The sequence below is a fragment of the Cutaneotrichosporon cavernicola genome, assembly GCF_030864355.1.
Source record: "Cutaneotrichosporon cavernicola HIS019 DNA, chromosome: 1".
Lineage (NCBI taxonomy): Eukaryota > Fungi > Basidiomycota > Tremellomycetes > Trichosporonales > Trichosporonaceae > Cutaneotrichosporon > Cutaneotrichosporon cavernicola.
In genome coordinates this window covers 2,277,895-2,301,103 of record NC_083393.1, presented here as the reverse complement: position 1 = coordinate 2,301,103, position 23,209 = coordinate 2,277,895, and the positions used below count along the sequence as shown (strand labels likewise).

Here is a 23,209-nt window from a genome sequence, read left to right as displayed (position 1 = left end):
TACTTGTGAGCACACCCACCAGCGCCTCATTCTGCACAGACATAAGGGTGGCATTCCTTAAACCTGGTCCGCAATCGTCAGTCACGATGAGGCGCATTGCTGTGCAATTAACAAAGGGGTGGCGCCAAACCATCCGAGTTGGTCATACTGCCCCACTGTAAGCAGGAAGCCTGAGCGGTTCTGTCGAAGCGGATAAGTCTGGTATCCCTGGAGGCGATGTAGATTGGGCATCTGCAAGTCAAAGTCAGATGATGTAGCATACAATGAATCAGATCTAGAACCTTATACTATTCGTCACGAATCTCTTGGCATGTCATTACATTCCTTCGCACCAGGACAGGTTTGGAGTACAAAACCGTCCTTGACGGCGAGCCAGACGCTCCAACTCACCAAACTCCTTACAATCATGCTCCTCTGGACTCTCCTCATGGTCACTGTTGCCGCGACGAGCGTGCATCCCGGTCGCAACAACCGCCGAAAGTGTCTCGACGTCGAGGGTGCCAACGGCGACCTCTCTCAGGTGTATATCAGCAAGGCCGTTACTTTGTATGTGAGAGATAGGCGGAACTGACAGTAGTACGGATTGCTGTGGCAGTGCGACGCAGGATTGGGAAGTGCGTCGTGGCACGACGTTCATCAAGCTCGCCGGTACTGACTGGTGCGTGGATGTTGGCACGCGTGAGTCATCCCTCCGTCCTTATTCCACACCCCCAGGACCCCACTGAAACCAGACCGCCGCCCGCCGTACGGCTGGCACCCCGCCAATGGTGAGCTCGCCAAGCTCTACCCGTGCGGCACGCTCGGCCACGAGGCTGGCCAGACGTTCGAGTTCAAGCGCAACGTTTTCTCCGTCAAGGAGAAGGCTCTGGGTGACTTCTGCCTCGACCTGCGCGATGGCAACCTCGGGCCCGGTAACCAGCTGCAGATGTGGAACTGTTACAAGCACAACCAGAACCAGGTCTTCTCGATCTCGTAGGGGCTCTTCCCATCGGCCTGTGGGCCAGGACACTGTGAACGGACACTAGGTGAATAGGACAATGCATATCTGGATCTCTTGCAAGCTTGGTCTCGATACATCACCTCGGATCTGCTCTTTTCTCGTATCCTCCTGTTGCCTCCCGCCTACCGCCTAGTCGAGATGCGGCCACACCGCCTTGCGCACCTCAAAGTCCTGCTCCCATCCCTTCACGTGCCTCACCGCTCCAATAGTGTGGTCCTTGAAGCTGAGGCGGAACCGCGTATCGTCAAGCAAGATAAAGCTCGCATGCGTGCGCTTGTGGTCGAGCCAGTCGAGCTGCCACGTATCCGCCGCACCAGGAAGTTTACGATCACACTCGGCAAGCTCGACCGAACGTATCCGCCCCTTCTCGGTTGCTGCATCAGCATAACCTGAACCTCACTTACCGAGGTGCGTGCGTAGACAGAGGTTGGTGTCGGGCACGAAGAGCTTCCACAGCCAGGCACCACTGACGGGCTGAACGGCCCACACGCCCTGGTCGCCTGGCGGTGCATCGCCCTCGACGACCTCCCTGTCATCAGCTCTATTCCATGTTGTAGCCTACTCACAGCTTGGCCAGCGCGCCCACCTCTACCTTATCGACTGAGAGGTAACACGTCTTGCCGTCCCCATCCTCGCCTAGGAGGTGCCAGGTCCGCTTTGGTGCCAGGTCCGATGAGGGAGGGGAGACGTTGTCGAGGAGGGCAAGGACGCGGGTCGCCCATGTTGGAATGTACATGGTGATGTTGATGAGGATGTGAAGAATGCCAAGATTGTCCTGGATGGCGTTGGAATATGTGTGTCGGCCGAGTGGCTGGAGTTGTATGACGTTGGACCGGCTCACGTGGTCAATGCTTGGCACCGAGGTATGCCAAGCGGAACCGGTGCGGGGCTCGAACAAAGAGATTCTGGGACACCGAGGCTGCGTGACATTGACAAAACGTCTACATGGACTGGGTCGCTGATCGCTGAACCCTCCACTACTCACAAACAGCACTGGTTACAAATTGTGCCAACCAAGCTGATCCAATCCACTCACCCGGAACACTAAGGGAAGCTCTTCTACACAGTCAAAATCCCACTTCTCAACAGGCAACTTGGCGGAGTGGTTAACGCGATTGACTCGAATGTCCTCGATCAATTTCCTTCGGGAGCGCATGTTCGAATCATGCAGTTGTCGGAGTGTACAGCTCTTTTGGCTGTTCGGGGGAGGAGGGATTTGAAGAGAGGATCTGGGGGAGTTGGCGGCACACTCTCTTTGGTTTGCCTGCAGCTTATGGCCTAAGTTCCCTCGGTCTCTCAGAGAGGATTGGGTGCCAAGCTGTTCGTGCGGCAAGTGTCAAGATTGAGGGAGAGGAAATTTGTCGAGGTGAGGAACGTGGAGGTTGGTTGCCGGCCTAGAATAGACCCAGCCTGAACAGGGAGAGCTTGAGCTCGGGGGTACGTATGGGCCGGGACATTCTCACCTGGAGCGTCCTTGTCACATGGTCTAGAGCTGAGGCCTTGAGGACGCGCCGCTCACTCATGCAACAGAACAATCCTGGTCGAATTGTTTCTGCCCCGAGCGCCGCCACGCAATTCCCTGGTATCTAGATCGCACCCTCGCTCCAAACTAAAAGAATCTGCGCCGACTGGGGTTCGAACCCAGGAAGGCTCTCGCCACCGGATCTCAAGCGTAAATCAAACTTAAGGCCGGCACCTTTTCCACTCGGTCATCGGCGCTGTTTCTCACTTTGTATCACGCAAACAATGACCGCGTTCTCACTTGTTCACTCTCAACAGTCAGTCCCTCATATCCATATCCAGGGATATCCGGATGCGACTGAAACTATGCAACTATGAAACTACGAAACTAGGAAACCACATACCCCGTGGCCAACGCCACCCCCGCGTCCCCTACCCCGCACCCTACCCCGCCACTCGGACCGCTGTAAAATCAGTGACATTTCAACACCTCGAGCCCCATTGTCCACTCGGCATCACTCCGTTAACCACAAAGCTAAAGCCCAAAGCTCAAAGCCCAAAGCCCAAGTCCAAATCCCAAAGCCGCAGACACCAAAACCACAAGGGAGGCATGTTGACATCTTCCATGCCCAAGCTATCCCCTATTCCCATGGTGAGTCCCCGCTTGTAGCTGGGTAGACTAACACTAGCATCTAGAACCGCCAGAAGCGAGATATGGATGGGTGACGGCCCGGAGTGTCCCTCTCCCACAGATAGAGGAGCACCTCTATCGCACAGCGTTCGGCATGCTCTTCCCACCTCCACCTCCTCTGCCGGGAAGAGGACCAGACGAACTCCCAGCCGGACTGGTACGGCATTACCTTGGGCCGCTGTACGACGTGCTCTTCCGTGATCTCGAGGAGGAGCAGGCGCGGGCCAGCCGACGAACCTATCCCATGCGCAGTCGGACTAAGAGCCATTCCCAAAGTCACAGTCACAGTCACAGTCACAGCCACAACCGGCGAGGCCCATCATACCAGTCCCCACCCCGAGCTGAGCGCCATCATCGCCCAGCTCCACTCATCCTCGCTGCAGCTGGCCCCCCGCCAGCAGTGCACACGGCGCCACTACCCCCTCCTCCGCACATGGCGAATTTCTATCCGTTCGCCACACCCCTCTTCCCGCACGTTGCACCCATGGCGGCGCGGCTGTATCCGCCGTTCCCAACATCTGCGGTCGAAAGCGCCTTCCCACGCCACATGGACCAACGCATACCGGGATTACCAGAACGGCCTGGACCGGACAGGCGCTTCCACGGCCCGCGCTTCGCGCGCCATCCTCATTCCCATCCACAGCCACACGACGCCAACCAGATCCCAATCCCGATCCCGAACCAGATCCAGAACCAGCACCAGAACCGCCCGCCTGTCCGCCTGACTGTCCGTTGACTGTTGTACATTACTTGTGAATGCACCTGGTCCGCACTTATCCGCATCCGCCTACAGCTTGGCCTGTGCCTTACGTGCCGCCTCAATGCGCTCGAGGGCGCGCTTCCATGCCGGCCGGGCGCGCATGCCGTCGAGCCACTTCTGGGTCGCCGCGCCAATCTTGAACTCGCCAGTGCGCATGCCGTACGCCAACACGTTGAGGGGGTACGCCATCATGAACTGGGTCAGCAAGATCTCGTGGGAAACTCACGTCGCCCTCGCCGATCTTGTCGTTGCCCGAAAAGTACTTGTTCTTGGAGAGGAAGTCCTCGACGACATCGAGCTGAGACTGGACGTTCTTCGAGACCCAGTTATCGTTGAAGAGCTTGTAGAGGGCATGCGCACCCTCCGCACCCTCCTTCGAGAGGCGCTTGCCCATAGCTCCATCCATCATACCCAAAACACGGGCGGGTTGGAGATGGAGCATCATGGTGCCCTCGCTGAACAGGCTCCAGAAGTACGAGTCGTTGCTTGGGCTACGCTCGATCTCCGGGGTCGAGTGCGCGCCAACGAGGTTATGGATGATCGATCCGGTTTCGGTCGCAATACGCCCGTCGATTTCAATCACCGGAGACTATCATTAGTGGATCCGGAGACGACTTACCTTGCCCAGCTTGGACACGTCCTTGAGCGACTGGGGGATGCCGCCCTTGCCCGGGACGTGGCAGACGACATTGTACTGCAGGCCCAGCTCTTCGAGCACCCAGAACAAGCGGTCGGCGCGCGTGCCCGGAAGCGCGAGGAAGTGGAGTGTGATTGTAGGTGCCATGTCGATGGTGTGGTAGAGAGAGAGGATCAACGAAACGACAATGTTGGACAATGTTGGGGTGGGCTCCGGTTAGGCCTTGGCCGGCGGGGCACCGGGTTTCGGCGGTTGCCGAAATGTCCGGCCGATCGTTGCCTTTGTCAACAAGTTGTCGAGCATCAACGATGATGGTGAGGTATGTATTCTGTATCGTACAGTTGCGGCTTGACTCTGTATCAAACAGATGCTTCCACTTGACTAGAATCCACTCTCCGAGTCGGGTTCCTGCTCGTGCTGACTGGACGTCGATTTCGTGTTACGGTCAACAGCTCTATGCGCGGAATCTCCGAGATGGATATGTCGGCATCGTTGCTCGAACAAGTAGGCCACCACTATTGTTCGTGGTCGCATACTGGACAGTAGTACTCAGACCATCTGCCTCCTCTACACCAAATACTCCCACGTTTCACGTTACCTCGCAATCGGCACAGCTACAATATTCAGGTGACCAGGCACAACTAGCTGAATGACAGCTGACGTTGTGTAGCTGTGCGGCGGCCACCTAACAAGCTTAACCTAATCTTCGGCTCGGGCCCGAACCAACTTACCCTGTGCAGGTATGTTTTATGCTCAACAGCAAGGCAAAGGCTGAGACGCGTTGTAGTGCACATGTCTGCCCTGCAGCGAGTACACTGCATGTCAGGCATCAGGAGGACCCCGAGTCACGACAACCCCTGGTTGACAAGCACTGTACAGGGGTAGGATTGAGTCTAGGAACATAGGCCTCAGGCAGCGTAGAGTGATGGGGCTGACGTACGTGCCCGAAAGGCAACAACCACGGGAGCAGCAACCATACCACCAAATGCATAGTCTTGGAAACCTCCTTTGGGGCTTGTCGCTTGGCAAACCCTTACAGTAAAGCGTCGGCATCGTGCAGCTCTGGCACTATACCACCCATAACCCGCAACAGAATATGTTTCCCTGATTTAAGTCTCCTTGCGATAGTGTTTGTTTGCAACATGCAGGCGTCCTTCGCAGTTGACCATGATTTACGTACAATACCCCCAACGGAAGGAGACGCAGGTGCAGGTGCAGCCGTCCATTACAAAAGAGGGACATAGAGCTGTGCAGCCGTGTCCCCAGACTCACCATGGACAAGCACAGCGTTGGCCTACCAGATGTTGGAGCACCTAAAGAAGTGCCCACAAACGGCAACAGTGATGGTGTCGGTTTCGGTGCTGGTGCGGTTCATGGGACACCCAGCCACTCACCGACGCTAACCCACTCGCCTGGCACGCATCCGATGGGCCCCCAGCCCGTAACTTCTGAACGCGCGCTGCCTTCGGGGCAGCACGGATACGTGCAAGGGCAGCCCGCGCACCCGGTGCCAGGACAGCCAGTGTATGCTGCCCAGCAGTCAGTGTACCCCGCCCAACAGCCAATGTCCCCCACCCAACAGCCAATGTCCGCCGCTCAACCACAAATGTACGCCGGTCAACCACAAATGTACGCCGGTCAACCACAAATGTACGCCGGTCAACCACAAATGTACGCCGCGCACCTCTCGCCGCAACCCACAGCGCTCAATGGAGGCCAGGTCATCGGCCACCCGGGGATGCAGCAGGGGATGCAGGTCAGCGCTCTCATATGTCCCATGACGGGTCAGAAGCACGTCGAAAAGTCACGTCCAGGCCCGTTGGGTATTGTCATCGGCCTCTTGTTTTTCCCTGTTGGGTTTATTGCGTGAGTCTACGGAAAATGAAGAGAGAAGAGAAGCGCTGATGCCAGCGTCATCTTCGACCAGAAGGTTACGTGCAAACACTGCAAGTATGTTATCAAGGAGGCGTGGGGCGGATGTTAGATGCTAATGTAGCCGTGTGAGTGGCGACGGCACGGTTGCATGTATGATGAAACAGGGATACTTTCTACCAGAGCCAACCTCGTAAAGCAGTTGTGTGGACCCGAATATTATGAACTCGGCGCGGTTTATGAAAAATGGCAATTCCGTTCGGGTAGGAATGCTACAGCGTTTTGCGGTGTAGGCACCACCTCATGTGACAACGAGATACACTATTAACACGGTTATGGAAGCACCGCCTCGCTCGCCGTATGAGTATTATTATATACCGCGGAATAAGTTGAGAATCTATCCCTTCTCGCTCATCTCATCTCCCAACTCGTCTTTCTTCTTTCCTACCCACCCACCCCACCCCACCATGTCCAACATGTCCCAGAGGCCCATCTACGGTATGCTCCTCCGCTCTAACTCCGCTTACCTAGTGTCCAACGGAAATGGCGGCTGGGACCCCACCCACGTCCCAGCCGACACCCAGCACCTGGGCGCCCACGCGCCCTCGTACGGCTCGACATCGATGAAATCCGTCCCCCAGGAACCAATCGGAACCATGCAGCCGGTCCAGCTCATCAGCGCCCAAATCTGCCCCGTCACTGGTCAGCCGCACGAGGAGAAGTCGCGTCCCGGCGCAATCGGACTGATGATCGGTATCTGTTTCTGTCCCATCGGGTGTATTGCGTGAGTAACCCAAACTATAGGAGCTGACAACAGCGTCATTTTCGACCAGAAGCGTACGTGCCCGAACTGCAACTACGTGATTGAGGAGGCTTGGGGCGGGTGTTAGTTGAGGTTATTCGGTTATTCACTGTTGTATTGGGTGGAAATTCAATAGAAAGAAGAGAGGCGGCGTTCAAGACGAGGGTTCGATTCAGCGACACATTCACCAGCAAGACGGCCGTGGCCGTGGCCCGGCAGAGCTTCCAAGACTCTAACGAGTATCCCCAGAACGTTGGTGCCAAGGACAAGTTACGACAGCTTGGTAACCTGATTTCTGAGACAGGTTCCTGGGGTATGTCGGTCATAGGCCAACTTGGAGTCGAGGATGTTTGGCCTCATGTTGGATGTGGCACCCATTCAGCCGTATTTACGTCTCAACATCCTTTGTAAGTATTTAATGTTCCTGGGATAATGAAGAAGAATAATAAGAACTACACCGTTGGTGAAACGGTATCATGCGTCGTTGCCATTCAAACAGGTCTTCTGATCTGAAGATTCGACGCGGCAGGGGTTCGACTCCCTTACGGTGTATATCTTTTATCTTCTTCCGTTCTGCTCTCCAGAGAGCGAGTTTGCTTTTGCCCTTGACGACCATGACAGCTGTGCTTGAATGTGACGGCTTGGAGCTTCCCAAGTCACCGTGCCCGTGCTTCCCGGTGTCCCAGCCCCTATCCTGGCCGGCAATCACGGGCGCGAGAGTATCTGGGAGCAAGCCGCCCGTCTCTGTGGAGTCGAGGTGGATCAGCAAGTGCCTCCGTGCTATCGCCAGCCGGTTACTGGTTCGTTATGTCGCAGGACAAGGTAAACGATAACGCCCGGCACGCGGCGGAGCTCGCGAGTGTGCATTCCTCTCATCGAAGCGAAGCTGACCGCCATCCACCGTCCGCGGTCCGCCGACTGTAAGCACGTTAGCACGTTGGGCGCTCTAGGCACACTGGGCGCAGAGTGTACGTCCCCCTCTTCTGTGCGGGATGAGGGCTTGACGAGCGTTACGGAGGTGGCTGACGCGGGTGAGGAGGAATGAGCCTGGTCGATCATAGATTGAGGGTTGACCAATAACGATCGGGGACTTGACGGTCAAGTCCGGTATCCGTCATCGTCACACGCGGGTGGCAACGCGACGTTCGTCACCTGGTCCACATAACTAGCTCTTGGTCTCATACATCTCACACCTCACCTGACCACCTAGACCTGTTCACGCTAGCCGTTCCTGTTCTATACAAGTACGCATCATGGGCTCCGCGTCCTCCAAGCCCACACACACCACCATGACTCGCGACCTCGACGAGAAGGCCGCGTATCTCGACAACCTCAACGCTTCCAAGCGCGATGCCAAGCTCCCCGACCTCCCCGAGGCGATGGATGCGAGTCTTAGTCTCGGCACCGTCGCGGGCTGGGATAAGGACCTCGAGAATGTGCGTGGAGGCCTTCCCCCCCCTCCCCTTCCCTCCCCCTTCTCCCCCGCCCCCCCACCCCCCAGTTTGCCGCCCTAACTCCAGGACCCGACGTTCAAGCTCGCGCGCCTAGTACTCGGGTCGTCTGACCCGATCGTGTCGCTCAAGAACCGGGCGGCCGAGGCCTCTGACGGGAAGATCTTCAACGTCAACCTCAAGGGCGTCAATGACAAGGGCGACTACCCTGGCCCAGTGACGAACCAGGCGAGCAGCGGTCGTTGCTGGCTCTTCGCGACGAGTGAGTGCCGTAGTGGATGGGCTGACGAAAGCCAATGTGCTCCGGTACAATGTGATCGAGACGGCCAAACTTGGCGCGTTCCAGCTCTCCCAGAACTACCTGTTCTTCCACGACAAGATGGAGAAGGCCAATTACTATCTTGAGTGAGTGGCATCCATGGTCGCGAGTGGCGAGTAGCGGTCCACTGGGTCCACAAGCCTGTAGGCCAGATTAGTTTCTGCCAGCCGTCCATACCTCCCTCCGAGCCAAGCTGACCCCAGGAACATGATCGAGCTCGTCGACGAGCCGCTCGAGGGTCGCCTGGTGTCGTTCCTGAACTCGGCGCCAGTCGGCGACGGAGGCCAGTGGGACATGGCCTACAACCTCGTGGCCAAGTACGGCGTCGTCCCGCAGACGCTGTACCCGGACGGTTTCAGCGCAACCTCGAGTTCGCGCATGGGCTGGCTCTTAACCGCCAAGCTGCGCGAGTACGCGTTTGCAATCCGCGCCGCGGCGCGCCCGAAGGACGGCGAGGCTGCGTCCCTCGAGACCCTCCGCGCAATGAAGGCAAAGTACATGCGCGAGGTGTACCGCACGCTCTGCACGACGCTGGGTACGCCGCCACACCCCGACGAGAAGTTTACATGGGAGTACTACGACGCGGACAAGAACTACCACTCGTGGAGCGGCACGCCAAAGGAGTTTTACGCAAAGTTCTGCATCCGCAAGAACATGGACCCCAAGGACAGCTTCTCGCTCATCAACGACCCGCGCAACGAGTACGAGCGGCACTACACCGTCAAGCGACTCGGCAACGTCCTCGAGGCCGGTCGGGTCAAGTACGTCAATGCGCCGATTGAGGTGCTTGAAGACGCGGTGATTGCGGGTATCAAGGCCAACACGCCGTTATTCTACGGATGCGACGTTGGCAAGTTCAGCAACGGTACCAAGGGTATCATGGACACTGCGATTTACGACATCCCCACCGCATACGGGTTCGAGTATGGCATGGACAAGGCGCAGAGACTCGTCTCGGGCGAGTCTGCGGCCACGCACGCCATGGTCATCACTGCCGTACATGTCGGCAAGGATGGGCGGCCGGTGCGATACAAGGTCGAGAACTCTTGGAGCGACACGAGCGGCGAGAAGGGATGGTGGATGATGAGCGCAGACTGGTTCCGGCAGTACGTGTACCAGGTCGTTGTGCCGCGCTCGATCGTCGACAAGAAGTGGGCGGCTGTGCTCGAGCAGGAGCCTGTCGAGTTTGAGCCCTGGGACCCGATGGGTGCGTTGGCGTAGTACGTGAATGAGCGGAGATTGGAGAATGGCATGTTAAGTGTATCGGAAGGTATCAAGAGAACTGTAGATAACATAGGTGAATAGAATGCTTGTTATGTGAAACCTATTGCTACCTGACGACGGTTGTGCCCTCCACGCCGCAGTTATAAGCCTCAGTCGTCTGACCGTCATGTATCAAGGGCGCCAGCACAGAGGTCAACACGAACTGCAGGACACATCGAGTGCTGGTATGCATACTACATCCCCTCGGACTTGTCGGTGGCCGCTGACGCCAAGGGCACGGTGATGGGTTGACGCGTCGGCTATTACCAGGCCGGTGGGCGCGTCCTTGTTGGATTTCGCTCGACTTTAATCAACACTTCTCCACTGGATCTCTTATTCTTTACATCTTCTTGTGCAGAGCCAACTTATTCTCTCTTCCCCACGCCTACATCTCTTCTCCACCACCCAGCCTCTAGACCCTCCCATCACCACCCTCTGCACCCTCCCACACCACCCTCTGCACCCTCCACCCTCACCCACGCACCCTCACCCCCTCCCCCTTCCACCCCCCACCCACCCACCACGATGCCCGACATGGTCCCATTCGACGGCGAGGCAGCCACCATGGCCCTTGGATTCCTGCACCGCGTGCCCTTTGCGCCATCGTTGCACCACGCCCCCAAGCCCGAGGTGATGGACCCCATTCCGCCCATTAACAAGCGTGGTGGCCGGACCGTCGGGCCAGAAGGTTGGCGGTCGGTGTACAGTGTGGTCGTGACGGAGGGTGAGTACGAAGAGGGACTGGGCTGGGATGTGAGGATGGCGTGCTCAACTCGATGGCGCCGAACCTTCTCTCCCCTCATCCCCACCCCTTCCCCCCATCCCCCCCCCCTTCCAACCCTCCCCCTTTCCCCTCCCCCTTCCCCCTCCCCCTTCCCCCCCACCCCCCCCCGCTCACATCAGACATGTGCAATCCCCTCGGAAACCTCCACGGCGGCGCAGCGGCCACGCTCATCGACACAGTTAGCAGCGCATCGAGCGCGATCCTGGCCACCGAGGGCTTTTGGGGCATCCCCATGCTCTCCGGCGTATCTATTGCCCTTGACGTGACGTACTACAATGCGTGCCCTGTGTGAGTGTGGCCAGTGTGGGGGAAAGGGGAAAGGGAGCTCGGGGTGCGCCGCTGACACTAGCGGGACCAAGGCTAAGCTCACCGTGACGATCGAACACATGGGAGGCTCGCTCGGCAACCTCCGCGCCGACCTCACAGACTGGGAGACGGGTAAGCGCTATGCTTCGGGCACGCACGTCAAGACGTGGCGCGACCTCCGTTCCAAGTTGTAGCAGATTGTAGATGGTGTCATGCAGATTATAGACGTCGGCGATCGCCGAGCTGGCATGTCGGCAGTCGGCAATCTAAACCTCCACAACCAACAGTACAGGACCGAGCTCACATCAGCATCCACTCTGATCAAACGACTTTAGCATTCTCAACACTCCTACACTCCCATTCAAGCTCTTCCGCCACACACAACCATACCCTACCAACGGCCACGATGCAAGGAATGATCCCCTTCACTGCCGACGATGTCCAGCGCTCCCTCGGTATCCTGTACAACGTCGGGTTCGCGACCAGTGTCCACCGCGCCCCCGTCGCGGTAGCAATGGATCCTCTCCCACCCCTAAACGCTCGCGGCGGACGCACAGTCCCTACAGAGGGCTGGAAGGCCGTATACTCGGTCTTAGTTGGGGAGGGTGAGTCTTGGCCGGCACGTCGGGGCCTGGTGGGGAGAGAAGGGCAGAGGCGTGGTTGGTGGCGCCTGAACAAGAGCAAGGAGAGGGTGATGTGGTGGCGCCTGAACAAGAGCAAGGAGAGGGTGATGTGGTGGTGGCAGACTTGCAGACTGAGAACTGGGCTGACCTAGACATGTGCAACCACATGCGCAACCTACACGGCGGCGCAGCTGCAACATTAGTAGACACAGTGACATCTGCGACTCTCGCCTTACTTGCGACAGAGAGTTTCTGGGGATACCCCATGATCTCTGGTGTGACTGTTTCGCTTGACATGACGTATTACAATGCTGCTCCTCTGTAAGTTGCATTGGGAGGAGAAATAACCCCAGGGGCACGAAGATGAAGCTCACGTGCACGGTCGAGCACGTCGGTGGATCGCTGGCCAACATGCGTGGCGAGTTGACCGACTGGGACACGGGCAAGCCTTATGCGTCCGGAACGCATGTCAAGACTTGGCGTGATATGCGCCCGAAATCCAAGACCAAATCCAAGATGTAGTCAAGGTGGGCAGGGTGTAATTCGATTCGTCGGTGATTTATCCATACGCCAGAATGAAATAAGTCTGACATGAAAAAGCGATGCGAGATGATGACAACCGTCGTCGTGTCCCGACATCTTGCCATAGGAACGTAAGAGTGTACCGACGGAGCAAGGTGTAGTGTAGATTACAGTTCACACCGCTCCAGGTTCCCTCCTATACATCTACAGCCTGATAAGCTGATCAAGATGTGGATCCCCACTCACCATGATCCCCTTCACCCCGGAAGCTGCCACGACGGCTCTAAACCTATTGCGCATGGTGCGTTTCGCGCGCGACCTGCACGCAGCCCCCGTTCCCGAGATGATGGATCCCATCCCGCCCCTCAATAAACGCGGCGGAAGGAACTTGGCCCCCGAAGGGTGGGCGAGCGTGTACAGTGTCATCATAACTCAAGGTATGTTCTTAAGAGAGGGTGGCTGACTTGCCAGACATGTGTAACCCCCTCGACCAGCTGCATGGTGGGGCAGCCGCCACACTTATTGATACCGTCAATTCGGCCTCGCTTGCCATGCTTGCCACGGAGGACTTTTGGGGGTTGCCGATGTTGACGGGGGTTACGTTGACCCTAGATTTGGCTTATTATAATGCTTGTCCTGCGTGAGTCTCCGGAGAGAGAGAGAGAGAAAAAGAGCGAGAAGGTCGCCGAACTCGCAAACAGAACATAACCCAATGACTGACACCAGAGGAACAAAGGCCAAACTCGCCGTCACCATCGAGCATCTGGGTGGATCGCTGTGTAATCTCCGAGGCGAGCTGAGTGATTGGGAGACCGGGAGGCGGTTCGTCTCGGGGTCTCAGGTCAAGACTTGGCGCGATTTAGGCAAGGCCAAGCTCTGACTGGTGAGGATGCGAGAATCGTGTTGAAAAGATTGTGCTTCAGTATGTAACTGCGTGCACTGCACGTGGACCCGTCACAAGGTTGGTATGTAGACAGTCTATTTGGTAACCGCAAGGCCTATCTGTCGCACTGCCAACTGCCTGCCACCTTCTGGGTATAACGTGGCGTCCGGAGTCTCCTCTCAAGTCAAACTGTGAACTGACACAATAAGGGGAGTACAGGCGGTAGATGATGCGTTGCATTGAGCTAGTTGATTCAACTGATTCCACAAACACTGTACAGAGTTGATGTGGTATGTAACAAATCGTGAAGCTCGTATATGGTCGTCAAAGTCGTTCGGTCATTATCTCGTGGAGAAGGAAGGAATGGCGCTTCTAGGTCGTTCTGGCAACAAGTGCGAGTCGAGTCTACTGCAGCCAGGTGGACATGGTCTGCTCGAGGCCAATAATGTGCTGACACATAGGGTAAGCAGGCATGGGGTACGCCGTGTCCTGCCACTTGGCCACGGCCACATAACAGGCCAGGCCGAAGCCAGTGACCCGGGTGCCCTTGAGAAGGTGGTATGTCATAGCTTTCCCAGCAGCCCCAGCAGCGAGGACAGCGGCGCCACAGGCAACTGCGCGGACAATGGGCAATGCCCGGCAGACGACAACGTCGGCACCGCGCTTGATCTTCTTGAAGAGGTCCATGTTGGCTTCGGCCTTCTGGGAAAGACGCGAGGCTGCGCGCTTCTTGCCGGCGAACAGTGACAGTGTCACCTTCCTGCGGAAGAACGGGGCGCGAGGAGCGCTGGGAGGTGGCCGCGAGACCGGACGAGTAGCGTATGTGTCGTCAACGGCTTGAAAGGTAAACGGGATATCAGCCTCGGCAGGGGAGGAGCCCGACGGGTTGGGCAAACCGCTGGTCGGAGTCAGAGGAGGACGTGTGTCGTCAACGACTTCAAAAGTCAAAGGGATCTCAGTTTCGGTAGGAGGAGAGACGGACGGGTTGGGCAAGTCACCGGTCGGGGTGTCGTTGACCGTGATATCGCCCGCAGCTGGGACACCCGCTTCAGGGAGGTTGGTCTCCTCCAAGTCGCCGACAGAGCTGTCGGCGACTTCGTCCTCCCGGTCGCTGCTGTCGTCGTCCTCCATCTCGCTGACGTCGACCTCCATCTCGTTGTCCGAGTCCGAAAGCACCTCGGGTGAGATGCTCTGACGTTTGTAATGAACGTCCTGCGGGCCTGGCCAATGAATAAACGCTGGCATGGGGGACACCGGAAGACGGGGCATGGTCGGCGTAGTAGGCTTCGGGCAGGTCGCTGCCTCAGGTAGGAGCGGGTTTCCCGACGAGGAACGGCGTGGCAGCTGACGATGAGTCTGTTCAAAGGTATTGGTTTCGATTGCGGAAGGTGTGGGAGGTGGCGGCTCGTCGATGCTGGATGAGTCAGGGTGGGAATCAGGCTGTGTCGCAAGACGAGGCGAGTGAGGAGATGAAGGTCGGCGCGAGTGGCGGTGCCTGTCGGGTCTAGGAGGAGGAGGCGTGGCCTTCTTCCCGCTCAGTCTCGCAGAGCGGCGGGTACCCTCGCACGGCTTAGCTGGAACCTTGGCGCGTGCCATCTGAGGTCAGATGATGTCTTGACTAATCTGCGGGGCTCACTGTGTTATCGTGGATTGTGTATGTGCTGAGGGTGATGAAGAGGATTGTAGGTGGAGTGAGGGCGAGTTGGTTGTATATGTAGCTGAAGCAAGGGTTGTGGTTGATAGATTGTGGTGCGAGGAAGGTGAGTGTTTTTGGTCTTGTTGTCAAACGTGATGAAATCAACAAAATCACATCGTATCCCAAGGTGGCAAAACAACGCTACCCACCGCGATGCTCTCGTGTTGTTTACCTGTCCTACAGTATCCATCCTTAATAATTGCCAAGTTGGCCCGTTCAACGCACGACGTGCTCGATTTCAGGATTACCTGCGCTGTTCATCTCTCGACACTGTGAGCATCAGTGCGGAACACAAGAGGTAATGCAGGTGAGTAAGTGGAGGGGTGAGAAGGTTCTTGGGTGGTAATGACCTTTGATGACACAAACCAGCGGCTCTCAAGTTCAATTCAAGTTGATGAAACCAACTCTCAAGATCTCAAGATTTCATCAACCTGATAGTCTGAGCAGGACTGATTAATATTACCCGATTAGTTTGATTGAAATGGTGCCAATATCAACTCCTAGTCCCTGTAAATCCTATTCCAATAACGAGCAGCGCGGATACCCGCCCGTCATCCACGTTGTGATCCATCCACTCCTCCACTTGCCAGTCTCCGAGTCATCTCCGTCCCCAACAGCTACAACGTCCGCTCGGCATGCTCCTCAAACCAAGTAAACACAACGTCCTCAGGCACCACTGAGCTTATCGTATGAGATTCAGCCTGAATGTAGCATCGGTTCAGGTACTGAAACTGAATGTTGCAGCTGTGACGCGGGGGCAACATGTTTCGCCATGGGAAGAGCTGGAGAAGGCCACCCCGCAACCTTTCGCTGCGGGTGTCGACGCGTCCTTGACAGCCTCCAAGTAGCAAGAACATCGTTCCGGACCTCGACATCATTCGGAACCCCGACATCGTCTTCGCGTCCTAGTGAATTCCAGCTGTCAATGCCGTTTGCAGGTACTACAATAGAAAGGAGTGTCAGCTACCACGGCGACCCAGGGTCCCAGGTACAGTCTCAGTACGGCAAACATCGAGTACTATAACATGGCACACGGCGCGTCTACAGCGCAACGGAATCGTCTCAGCATGATACATCTCCTGTTGTCGCGGCATCAGTATGTCCAGACCGGTTCCTCCGCGCACCCTCTTCGAGACTCCCCAGTCACTCACTGGACTCGGAATCGCTGACCACAACGCCACTCATTATCCGGATCTCTGGTCCTCCGTGCGCGCGAGGTCTGCCTCTCTCTCGTCTTGATTCCAACTGCCTCGTCTACGCCGCCGACCTACAATGATCCGACGACCACTCGGTACGAGGTATGGCGCCATCTGGGCCGGTGTGTTTGGCGTCGTAGTCTTCTCCCTCTTCATCTATGTCGGGCATCATTTCAGCGACTCGAGCACCGACATGTCGCGATGGCGCAGCGCCATAACCGCTATCACCAATTTGGGTGGAGGTTCGGGGTCGGCCTACGACGCGCTCGTACTCGTTCCAGACCCACAAGGCGACGCCAACTGGAGCGTCAGTGACAACTACAAGTGGTACACGGATAGCAAGCTGCGCGAGCTGACCGCGTGCATGGCACGCGGCAACTGTCCGAAGAACGCGGACAAGGTGCGTCATGGCCGTTTTCTGCTCGGACCACCAATGCGGCTGACACTCAGGTCGTCATTAACAACGTGTGGCACTGTCACAACGCCTTCTTTGGTAACTATCTGGGCGGCGAAGGAACGTGGTGCAACAGCATGGTAAGTCGCGCCGTACGACTTGGTTCATGTCTGACCTCAGCACCGATCCCTTGAGCGACAAGGATACACTGTCCTGTACACATATTACGACTGGGGTAGGCATCCGTGTCGGCCGACGAGCGGTGTGATAACGCTGACAGTGTCTCAGAATATGTGGATCACATCCACCGCCAGATCCCAGACCTCATCAAGGTCATTTTCGCCGATGACGACGACCAGAACTCTAAGACTTTGCCGTTCATGAAGAGCGAGAAGAATCCGCACGGTATCCCTGCATGGAAGGTGTGCTCTGGAGAAGGCGCGTACTGACTGCGCAGATGTTCCGATTTAGTTATTATTCGAGCTACGCTGGGACAATAATCGGAACGCCATGGGTGGTGACGTGCGAGCCGGAATGGCGCGATCCCGACCACGGGCCTCGCAGTGAGTCACTGCTCAGAGACCTGATGGAGACTAACAGAACTAGACTTCACCTATCTCGGGTACGATATGGAACCTGATGCGGCCCACATCAGCGTCATTCCCTGGGAGGAGCGCCCGTATCGTGCCTACGTGCTAGGCAAGCACATTACGTTCTTCCACAAAGACCGTGCGCGCGTCGCATGGGAACGCGACTTTTACAAGCGCGCACGCGACCAGATCCGCAAGAAGTTCCCGTCGTTCGAGTTCGTATCATCTTTCAAGGATGAACGGTCGGAGGAGGAACAGAAGAACGAGGGGCCAATGACCGTTCCAGATGGTATCCGGAACCTGGCCCGCCTCAACCCCGTCGAGTTTGACCACGATCTCAGCACATCGCGCCTGCTCGTCGGTATCGGATGGCCTACCTCCAGCCCGAGTCCGTACCGTGCTCTTGCGCGGGGCGTTCCCTTCCTCAGTCCTGTAAGTCAATGCTGGGAGAAAGCTAACGTGATACAGTACAAGGCTCATGTCGACGCCAAAGACCCCACCGACCCGTACGAATGGACTGATAGCCAACATGATGCCCTGCGCCGTGAGAAACCTCCGTGAGTAATGAACTACTGCTTAGTCTGACACGGGCAGCTTGGTCTACAATGTACCCGAGTTTGACTACGACAGTTTCGTCAAAGCCATCGAGACGGCCATGGAGAGCCCAATTGAAGGGTGAGTGATTGCTGCATGTGCTATTCACGCTACCTGAATCACAGCTGTGATTACAACTAGTTGCAGGTTGCAAGTAGCAGCTCTGGCATCCGAAACTGACTCCAGACACATCTACCCTCGAATGACGCGTCCGGCATTTGACGAGCGCATGCGCTACCTCATGGAGACAGACTGGCGGGCTGAAGCGGCTCGTATTCTCAAACTACGCAAGGCGGGTAACGAAACACAAAACAACGGCAACGTGGGTATATTTGAGTTGTGAGCAGTGAGCCGCGGTGTATTCAGTGTCGATACATCTGCGATGGAGTCTAATCACATTACGAGGAAGGTGTTCTCGCTATTGTGTGATGCGATGATGACAACACAAACAAGACGCAACTCGCACCATGCCAACGATCCTTGCCTGTACACTGCAGTCGAGGACCAATCACTTGATGTATTACTCACGCCTTTAACTGTAGCGCTAGCTACGGCGCAGGCCCAGGCGGATCGCTAATAGCTGAATTGACAATTAGGGCCTCCTTCCCGCGTGTTTCTTTGCCACTCAAGAGTGTCAACCATCCTTGTCCATCAACATCAGCAACCGCGTCAGTTCGCACCATGCCGTATCATCATTCTTAAATCCTAACCTTTCATATTCTTCTTCGTCGGCTTGTTCTTCCTCTCTCTCACAGACTCTGCGACCTAATACACTCTTTACATTTGTCATCCAAAGCTTCTTCATCAACCCTCCCAAAGTGCCGTGCAGTGCTCCAAGTCGACACCCGCCTTCCTTTGATACGCATTTACCTCCCTTCGCGGCCCCCACCTTCCAACCACCGAGCGACAGGCAGCGTCAACCCACCAACCACGACCAGTTGCCGACGGACATTGGACACTCCTGCAACTAGTCTCGAATAGGTGAGCCCTCAACTTCTGTCCATCACTCAGATCAGTCGCGAGTTATCAAACCCACCTTCCCCTGCACCCCCCATCATACCCGACTCCGTGCACATCCCACCTTCCCTCCCCCAGAACCTCAACCTGTTCCTTGTCAACGAACCGCCATCCAAGTTCCAATCACTATGGGTCGCCGTCGCACCAGCAGTTCGACTGGCTGCTTAGAGTTCTCCTTTGCGAATCGCCAACGCCCCTTCCACCCCGCATGGAACGAGCCACCTGGGGTTGCAGTGGTAGCTCCAGTCAAACGCTGCCAGGTGAGCCCACCTTCCTTCCTAACCCTCACACCCTAACGCAGCAGCCACAATTTACAGTGGACGACATGAAGGTTCAAGCGCTTCCCATTCTGCCCGCCATTGATCTCTACCCCCCGTCGCCATCGACTGATATCCTCGACTTCGGGTTCTTCTACACCGAGGACCGCCGAGTTCCCGACCCTCGTCAAACTCAGTCGGTACCTTCATCGATCCACGGAAGCCCTCGGCGGATGCCTGGTTTGTGGTGCGTGGGCGACACTGCTGCCAACAACAATCCCGCTGCTCAGGAGACTACCGCTGAGTCTTTCCCTCCTCAACCTTTCCAATATTTAACCCCTGTTCCTCTCCCGACGTCGGAACAGGATGAAGCTGCGGCTGAGCATGCGAACAGGCTCCCCGGGAACACTGTTGTGCGTTTACCTACGCCTCCACACATCGTATCTTCCACGGCAGCGAGCGTCGCCCCGCTTGCCGACTCGCGTGCCAGCTCAGCCCATATCTCTTCCCTCAAAGCCGTCATTCACTGCGAACCCACCCCTTGCCCCTCTACGGCTCTCTTTCCCTCCCAGGCCTCGTTACCGACTCCTCCAGTAACGGCACTTCCGTCCTCTCCACTTCCCGTCCCCTCACCAGTCACGGTGCCGACCACGATTTGTTCCAGTTTTGCCACTCTTCCCTCCACTGGAACATTCACTCCGTCTACCTCGGTGCCACCCACGCCTGCGATGAAATCAGCATCTCATCCCACGCCTCAGACAGCAGTTCCCACTGCTTCAAAAACTCCCGCTCCAGCACTAAAGCCTTCTATGGCGACTTTGAAAGCAGACGGCACGTGCAGAAAGCCACGCGGCAAGCTCGACCACGACCGCCAGCGGCGCGAAGCGCAAGAGGCTGAGGTTGAAGCGAGGATTGCCAACCGCCAAGCTTCTCGTAAGAGGAAGAAGGAGAAGCGGGAGGCGAAGCGGGAAGCGAAGCTTGCGGCCCGAGCTGCCAATTCGGGCCTTTTGAACAGCCATGCCGATCTGTTAGAGGCCTCCGAGCCTGCCAAGGGAGCTGAGGCTGGTGAGGAAGTAGGGTCAGCCCAGGAGGCCGAGCCCGCCGAGAACGAAGAGGACACGAAACCGAGAACGGAGGCCAACAACATTGGGACTCCAGATGGTCTCTTCATGTCCACTGGCCTCGAGGTCGGCGAAGACCCTTCCGAGGGCCTCATCCCAGCTGTTCTGAAGCTCGGCAAAGGAACGAACATGGCTCTCGACAGCACCCAAGACGGCATCGACAACCTCATAACCAGCGTTTGTCAGTCTACCGCGTATGGGAAACTTCTCCATGTGTCCGACATCCATGCGACTGAGGAGCTGTCTGGCGGTCAGGGGAGTGGGGTGGTCGCCCATTTGGAAAGCCATCTCGGGAGAAATTCCTCCGAGCTGCTCCCAACAACTCCTCCCGAGGAGAAGTCCAAGAAGAAGAAGAAGAAGGCGAGGAACGACAAGAGGAAAGTCGAGCCTACTGCAGAGGCTCTCCCGCCCCAGCTGTTCATAGGGAAGGCCCCGGTTCACCTGCAATTCGACGACGACGACGACGAGGACATCGTTGAGGCGCTTCTCGACATTGGTACTCTCGCGGGTCCTGCTGACAGCGAGCCCGCGGTTGACCTGGTCTTGATCGGCGTCGACCCTATAGACTTGAATAATCAGGTCTCTAGCGGGCCCGAAGATTCGGACCCGCTTAGCCCTTTCGGCTTGACTGCAGCTATCAACGGTGAAGACGGTGGAAGCGGGCCCGAGCTCCTTGGTCCCATTCAAGGGCTGGACCACCGAGGGAAGCAAAGCAGCTTTACAAGCGAGGAGTTTACCGACCTCGGGGCCTGGACGCCAAAGGTTGCTTCAAACAGCCTCGAACTGATCTTGGGCGACGCCTCCACTCCTGATCTCGCGACTATCACGGAGCCAATCGCATCTACAATCACCGTTCCAGGTTCCAAATCGAAGTCGAAGAAGAAGAAGAAGAAGAAGACGGCCACGGCAGCCGCGGCTCCCCAAGAGGCATCACACGCAGGCAGCGAGGCAACACAACCCTCGACGTCGGTTGTTTCCTCCAAAGGCGACGGCGGTGGTGTGCCGATGGAGCGCTTCGTCCGCTCCATTAGCGCCGGTGTCCCAGCGAGGTTGCGAGCAGCCGACCCTCAGAACAGTGAAGAGGCCCACCCCGCGATTTCATCCAACTATGTCCAGGCACCAACCCAAACACTATCAAACGAGGCGGCTCGGACTCCAACCCAGAGCTGTTCGCCACCGTCAACGCCCGCCTCAAGCTCCTTTGCGGAATTCGGGAGCATGAGCTCTCCCCCTTCATATAAACAGCATCCCTCGTGGTGGTACCCTTGGGCTCTTCTGAAGCACCTTCGACGCCTTCGTATCCGCGCGCTGAAATTCGTCGTTAATGAGGAGAACGCGAGACGACGGCGATACGTCTTCACCTCTCTCTGTCCACTGTTCAAACTCGAGGTCAACGGCTGCTTTGAGCACTTGATCAAGCAGCAATACACAATGGGTTGTTGCGACCAGCTCAATCATGCGTGGAAGCTTCTTGTACACACCGTGTGGAGAGCCGAGGGTGCATTCTGCAAAATCGAAGGTTGGCAGCAGGTCCAGAACGTTCCGGCCTCCCTCCGACGTGACGATCTACCCCTTGGCGGACCATCGTTGAAGGTCATTGCCGCCACTAGAGAAGACAACGACGATGACTGGGCGAAGATAAACGCGGTGCTGGAGGTGAAGCTGGCGGCAGGCGAGCAGTATCTCTCAAACCCGAGAACATCGTCCTGTGACTATTACTACGTAGTTTGATGGACTTGTACCCTAGCCTGAGTGGAGTGCGTACGGGGCCCGAGCCAAACTGCATCGGATACAAGTGCCATTGTTATCATGTGTGCAGCTTGTCACTCGCGACAGTTTCGACCACTCAAACCAATGCAAGTCTCTATCCCCGAGGTTGTGAGACCTCGCAGTGCCGGCACATGACTTGGTCTCACATTCCCAACAACCGACGGGAATGGAGTGCACAGCACGGGTTCTCATGAGATACATATAACCGGACGCGACGTGGATAGATATCCTCCAAGACAATGTCCGACAAGTACTGGATCCCACCCCCTCCGACGACAGGTTCATCCAAACGTGCGCCGAGCGCGGGCTCATCCAAATTCGGCCCGAGCTACCGTATGTCTCCCGCCCTCCCTTCTAATACCAGCGTTCCCTCCCGTGACGACCCCCGCCCCCAATCACCCAGTGTCGGCTCCGGAATGAGTGTCGCCGGATGCGGTCGGACGGCCTCGCCTGCCAATCTCACAGCGTAGCGTGTATATAGCTCCATGTCTCTTACAGCCGCGGTAGTGTGCTGGGTGATTGTGAACCAGGCCAAGACCACACGGCACCGATATGCTGTGCGCTAACGCTCTGTCTTGGCATTCCGCACCTACGCCATATTTGCCAGGTTATGGATGTACAGTATCCATGGCTCCGAAATGACAAAGCAAGGCCGAGCAACTGACGTCCCCCGGCACCGTGTAGTCTTTGTGGCTCCGAGCACCGCATCTCGGCACCGACGAAGACGACGGCAGTCCGCAGCTGCCTGTACTCGTATAACAACCAGGCTACCACATAACACCATGTGCCTCATCCCATCCCATCACGATGTCCTGGTCGCCGCCCTCCAGCTGGCTCGTTCCTTCGGGATCGCAGCGCTCCTCCGCTATCTCCCTCTCCTCCGGAGAGTCTGGAGAGCGGGAACACCTCTTCTCCCACTGTGCAGAGCGAGATCCACCGAAATCCGAACGCAAGTCGGACGGGTGGTGCCTCGCCACAGGAGGGGAACATGAGCCACGCACAAGGGCAGAGGAGATGGCCATTCTCCTCACCCATGTGTCGTTTACCCTCGTCCCACTCGGACTGCTCACGTACGTACTCGCCTGGAGGGGCTGACCCAAGCGCGTCGCTGAACCGCCGTCGCTCGTGCCGGCTATGTAATGTCGTTCTTAGATGATCATCGTTACTACCTCATTCTTTGCGCATTCTGTCGATTTGTTC

General features: G+C 56.9%; 12 protein-coding genes across 12 annotated transcripts; 9 read left to right on the top strand and 3 right to left on the bottom strand.

The window, feature by feature from the left end:
• Window positions 1-406: 406 nt before the first annotated feature.
• Window positions 407-976, top strand: CcaverHIS019_0108540 (uncharacterized protein; the record flags this gene model as incomplete). Its single annotated transcript, XM_060604158.1, has 3 exons — window positions 407-546; window positions 578-678; window positions 732-976. 3 exons carry the CDS (start codon window positions 407-409, stop codon window positions 974-976), a joined length of 486 nt encoding a protein of 161 aa, XP_060453402.1.
• Window positions 977-1,129: 153 nt separating this feature from the next.
• CcaverHIS019_0108530 (uncharacterized protein) lies at window positions 1,130-1,736 on the bottom strand (the record flags this gene model as incomplete). The annotated part of the gene is made up of 3 exons (XM_060604157.1): window positions 1,130-1,374; window positions 1,405-1,529; window positions 1,567-1,736. The coding sequence occupies 3 exons, from the start codon at window positions 1,734-1,736 to the stop codon at window positions 1,130-1,132; spliced, it is 540 nt and encodes a 179-aa protein (XP_060453401.1).
• Window positions 1,737-3,939: 2,203 nt separating this feature from the next.
• Window positions 3,940-4,696, bottom strand: CcaverHIS019_0108520 (uncharacterized protein; the record flags this gene model as incomplete). Its single annotated transcript, XM_060604156.1, has 3 exons — window positions 3,940-4,107; window positions 4,139-4,501; window positions 4,532-4,696. 3 exons carry the CDS (start codon window positions 4,694-4,696, stop codon window positions 3,940-3,942), a joined length of 696 nt encoding a protein of 231 aa, XP_060453400.1.
• A 1,126-nt stretch (window positions 4,697-5,822) lies between these two features.
• On the top strand, window positions 5,823-6,533 carry CcaverHIS019_0108510 (uncharacterized protein; the record flags this gene model as incomplete). Its single annotated transcript, XM_060604155.1, has 2 exons — window positions 5,823-6,415; window positions 6,461-6,533. 2 exons carry the CDS (start codon window positions 5,823-5,825, stop codon window positions 6,531-6,533), a joined length of 666 nt encoding a protein of 221 aa, XP_060453399.1.
• A 355-nt stretch (window positions 6,534-6,888) lies between these two features.
• Window positions 6,889-7,311, top strand: CcaverHIS019_0108500 (uncharacterized protein; the record flags this gene model as incomplete). Its single annotated transcript, XM_060604154.1, has 2 exons — window positions 6,889-7,205; window positions 7,239-7,311. 2 exons carry the CDS (start codon window positions 6,889-6,891, stop codon window positions 7,309-7,311), a joined length of 390 nt encoding a protein of 129 aa, XP_060453398.1.
• Window positions 7,312-8,476: 1,165 nt separating this feature from the next.
• LAP3 (uncharacterized protein) lies at window positions 8,477-10,214 on the top strand (the record flags this gene model as incomplete). The annotated part of the gene is made up of 4 exons (XM_060604152.1): window positions 8,477-8,659; window positions 8,744-8,936; window positions 8,968-9,079; window positions 9,197-10,214. 4 exons carry the CDS (start codon window positions 8,477-8,479, stop codon window positions 10,212-10,214), a joined length of 1,506 nt encoding a protein of 501 aa, XP_060453397.1.
• Window positions 10,215-10,781: 567 nt separating this feature from the next.
• Window positions 10,782-11,540, top strand: CcaverHIS019_0108480 (uncharacterized protein; the record flags this gene model as incomplete). Its single annotated transcript, XM_060604151.1, has 3 exons — window positions 10,782-10,980; window positions 11,160-11,328; window positions 11,390-11,540. 3 exons carry the CDS (start codon window positions 10,782-10,784, stop codon window positions 11,538-11,540), a joined length of 519 nt encoding a protein of 172 aa, XP_060453396.1.
• Window positions 11,541-11,752: 212 nt separating this feature from the next.
• CcaverHIS019_0108470 (uncharacterized protein) lies at window positions 11,753-12,491 on the top strand (the record flags this gene model as incomplete). The annotated part of the gene is made up of 3 exons (XM_060604150.1): window positions 11,753-11,951; window positions 12,122-12,290; window positions 12,323-12,491. 3 exons carry the CDS (start codon window positions 11,753-11,755, stop codon window positions 12,489-12,491), a joined length of 537 nt encoding a protein of 178 aa, XP_060453395.1.
• A 247-nt stretch (window positions 12,492-12,738) lies between these two features.
• CcaverHIS019_0108460 (uncharacterized protein) lies at window positions 12,739-13,371 on the top strand (the record flags this gene model as incomplete). Its single annotated transcript, XM_060604149.1, has 3 exons — window positions 12,739-12,928; window positions 12,963-13,131; window positions 13,218-13,371. 3 exons carry the CDS (start codon window positions 12,739-12,741, stop codon window positions 13,369-13,371), a joined length of 513 nt encoding a protein of 170 aa, XP_060453394.1.
• A 408-nt stretch (window positions 13,372-13,779) lies between these two features.
• On the bottom strand, window positions 13,780-15,260 carry CcaverHIS019_0108450 (uncharacterized protein; the record flags this gene model as incomplete). Its single annotated transcript, XM_060604148.1, has 3 exons — window positions 13,780-14,970; window positions 15,011-15,035; window positions 15,220-15,260. 3 exons carry the CDS (start codon window positions 15,258-15,260, stop codon window positions 13,780-13,782), a joined length of 1,257 nt encoding a protein of 418 aa, XP_060453393.1.
• Window positions 15,261-16,342: 1,082 nt separating this feature from the next.
• On the top strand, window positions 16,343-18,421 carry CcaverHIS019_0108440 (uncharacterized protein; the record flags this gene model as incomplete). Its single annotated transcript, XM_060604147.1, has 10 exons — window positions 16,343-16,666; window positions 16,717-16,800; window positions 16,841-16,895; window positions 16,949-17,082; window positions 17,118-17,223; window positions 17,267-17,682; window positions 17,719-17,807; window positions 17,845-17,925; window positions 18,031-18,166; window positions 18,404-18,421. The coding sequence occupies 10 exons, from the start codon at window positions 16,343-16,345 to the stop codon at window positions 18,419-18,421; spliced, it is 1,443 nt and encodes a 480-aa protein (XP_060453392.1).
• Window positions 18,422-19,186: 765 nt separating this feature from the next.
• CcaverHIS019_0108430 (uncharacterized protein) lies at window positions 19,187-21,970 on the top strand (the record flags this gene model as incomplete). Its single annotated transcript, XM_060604146.1, has 1 exon — window positions 19,187-21,970. One exon carries the CDS (start codon window positions 19,187-19,189, stop codon window positions 21,968-21,970), a length of 2,784 nt encoding a protein of 927 aa, XP_060453391.1.
• Between the last annotated feature and the right edge of the window lie 1,239 nt (window positions 21,971-23,209).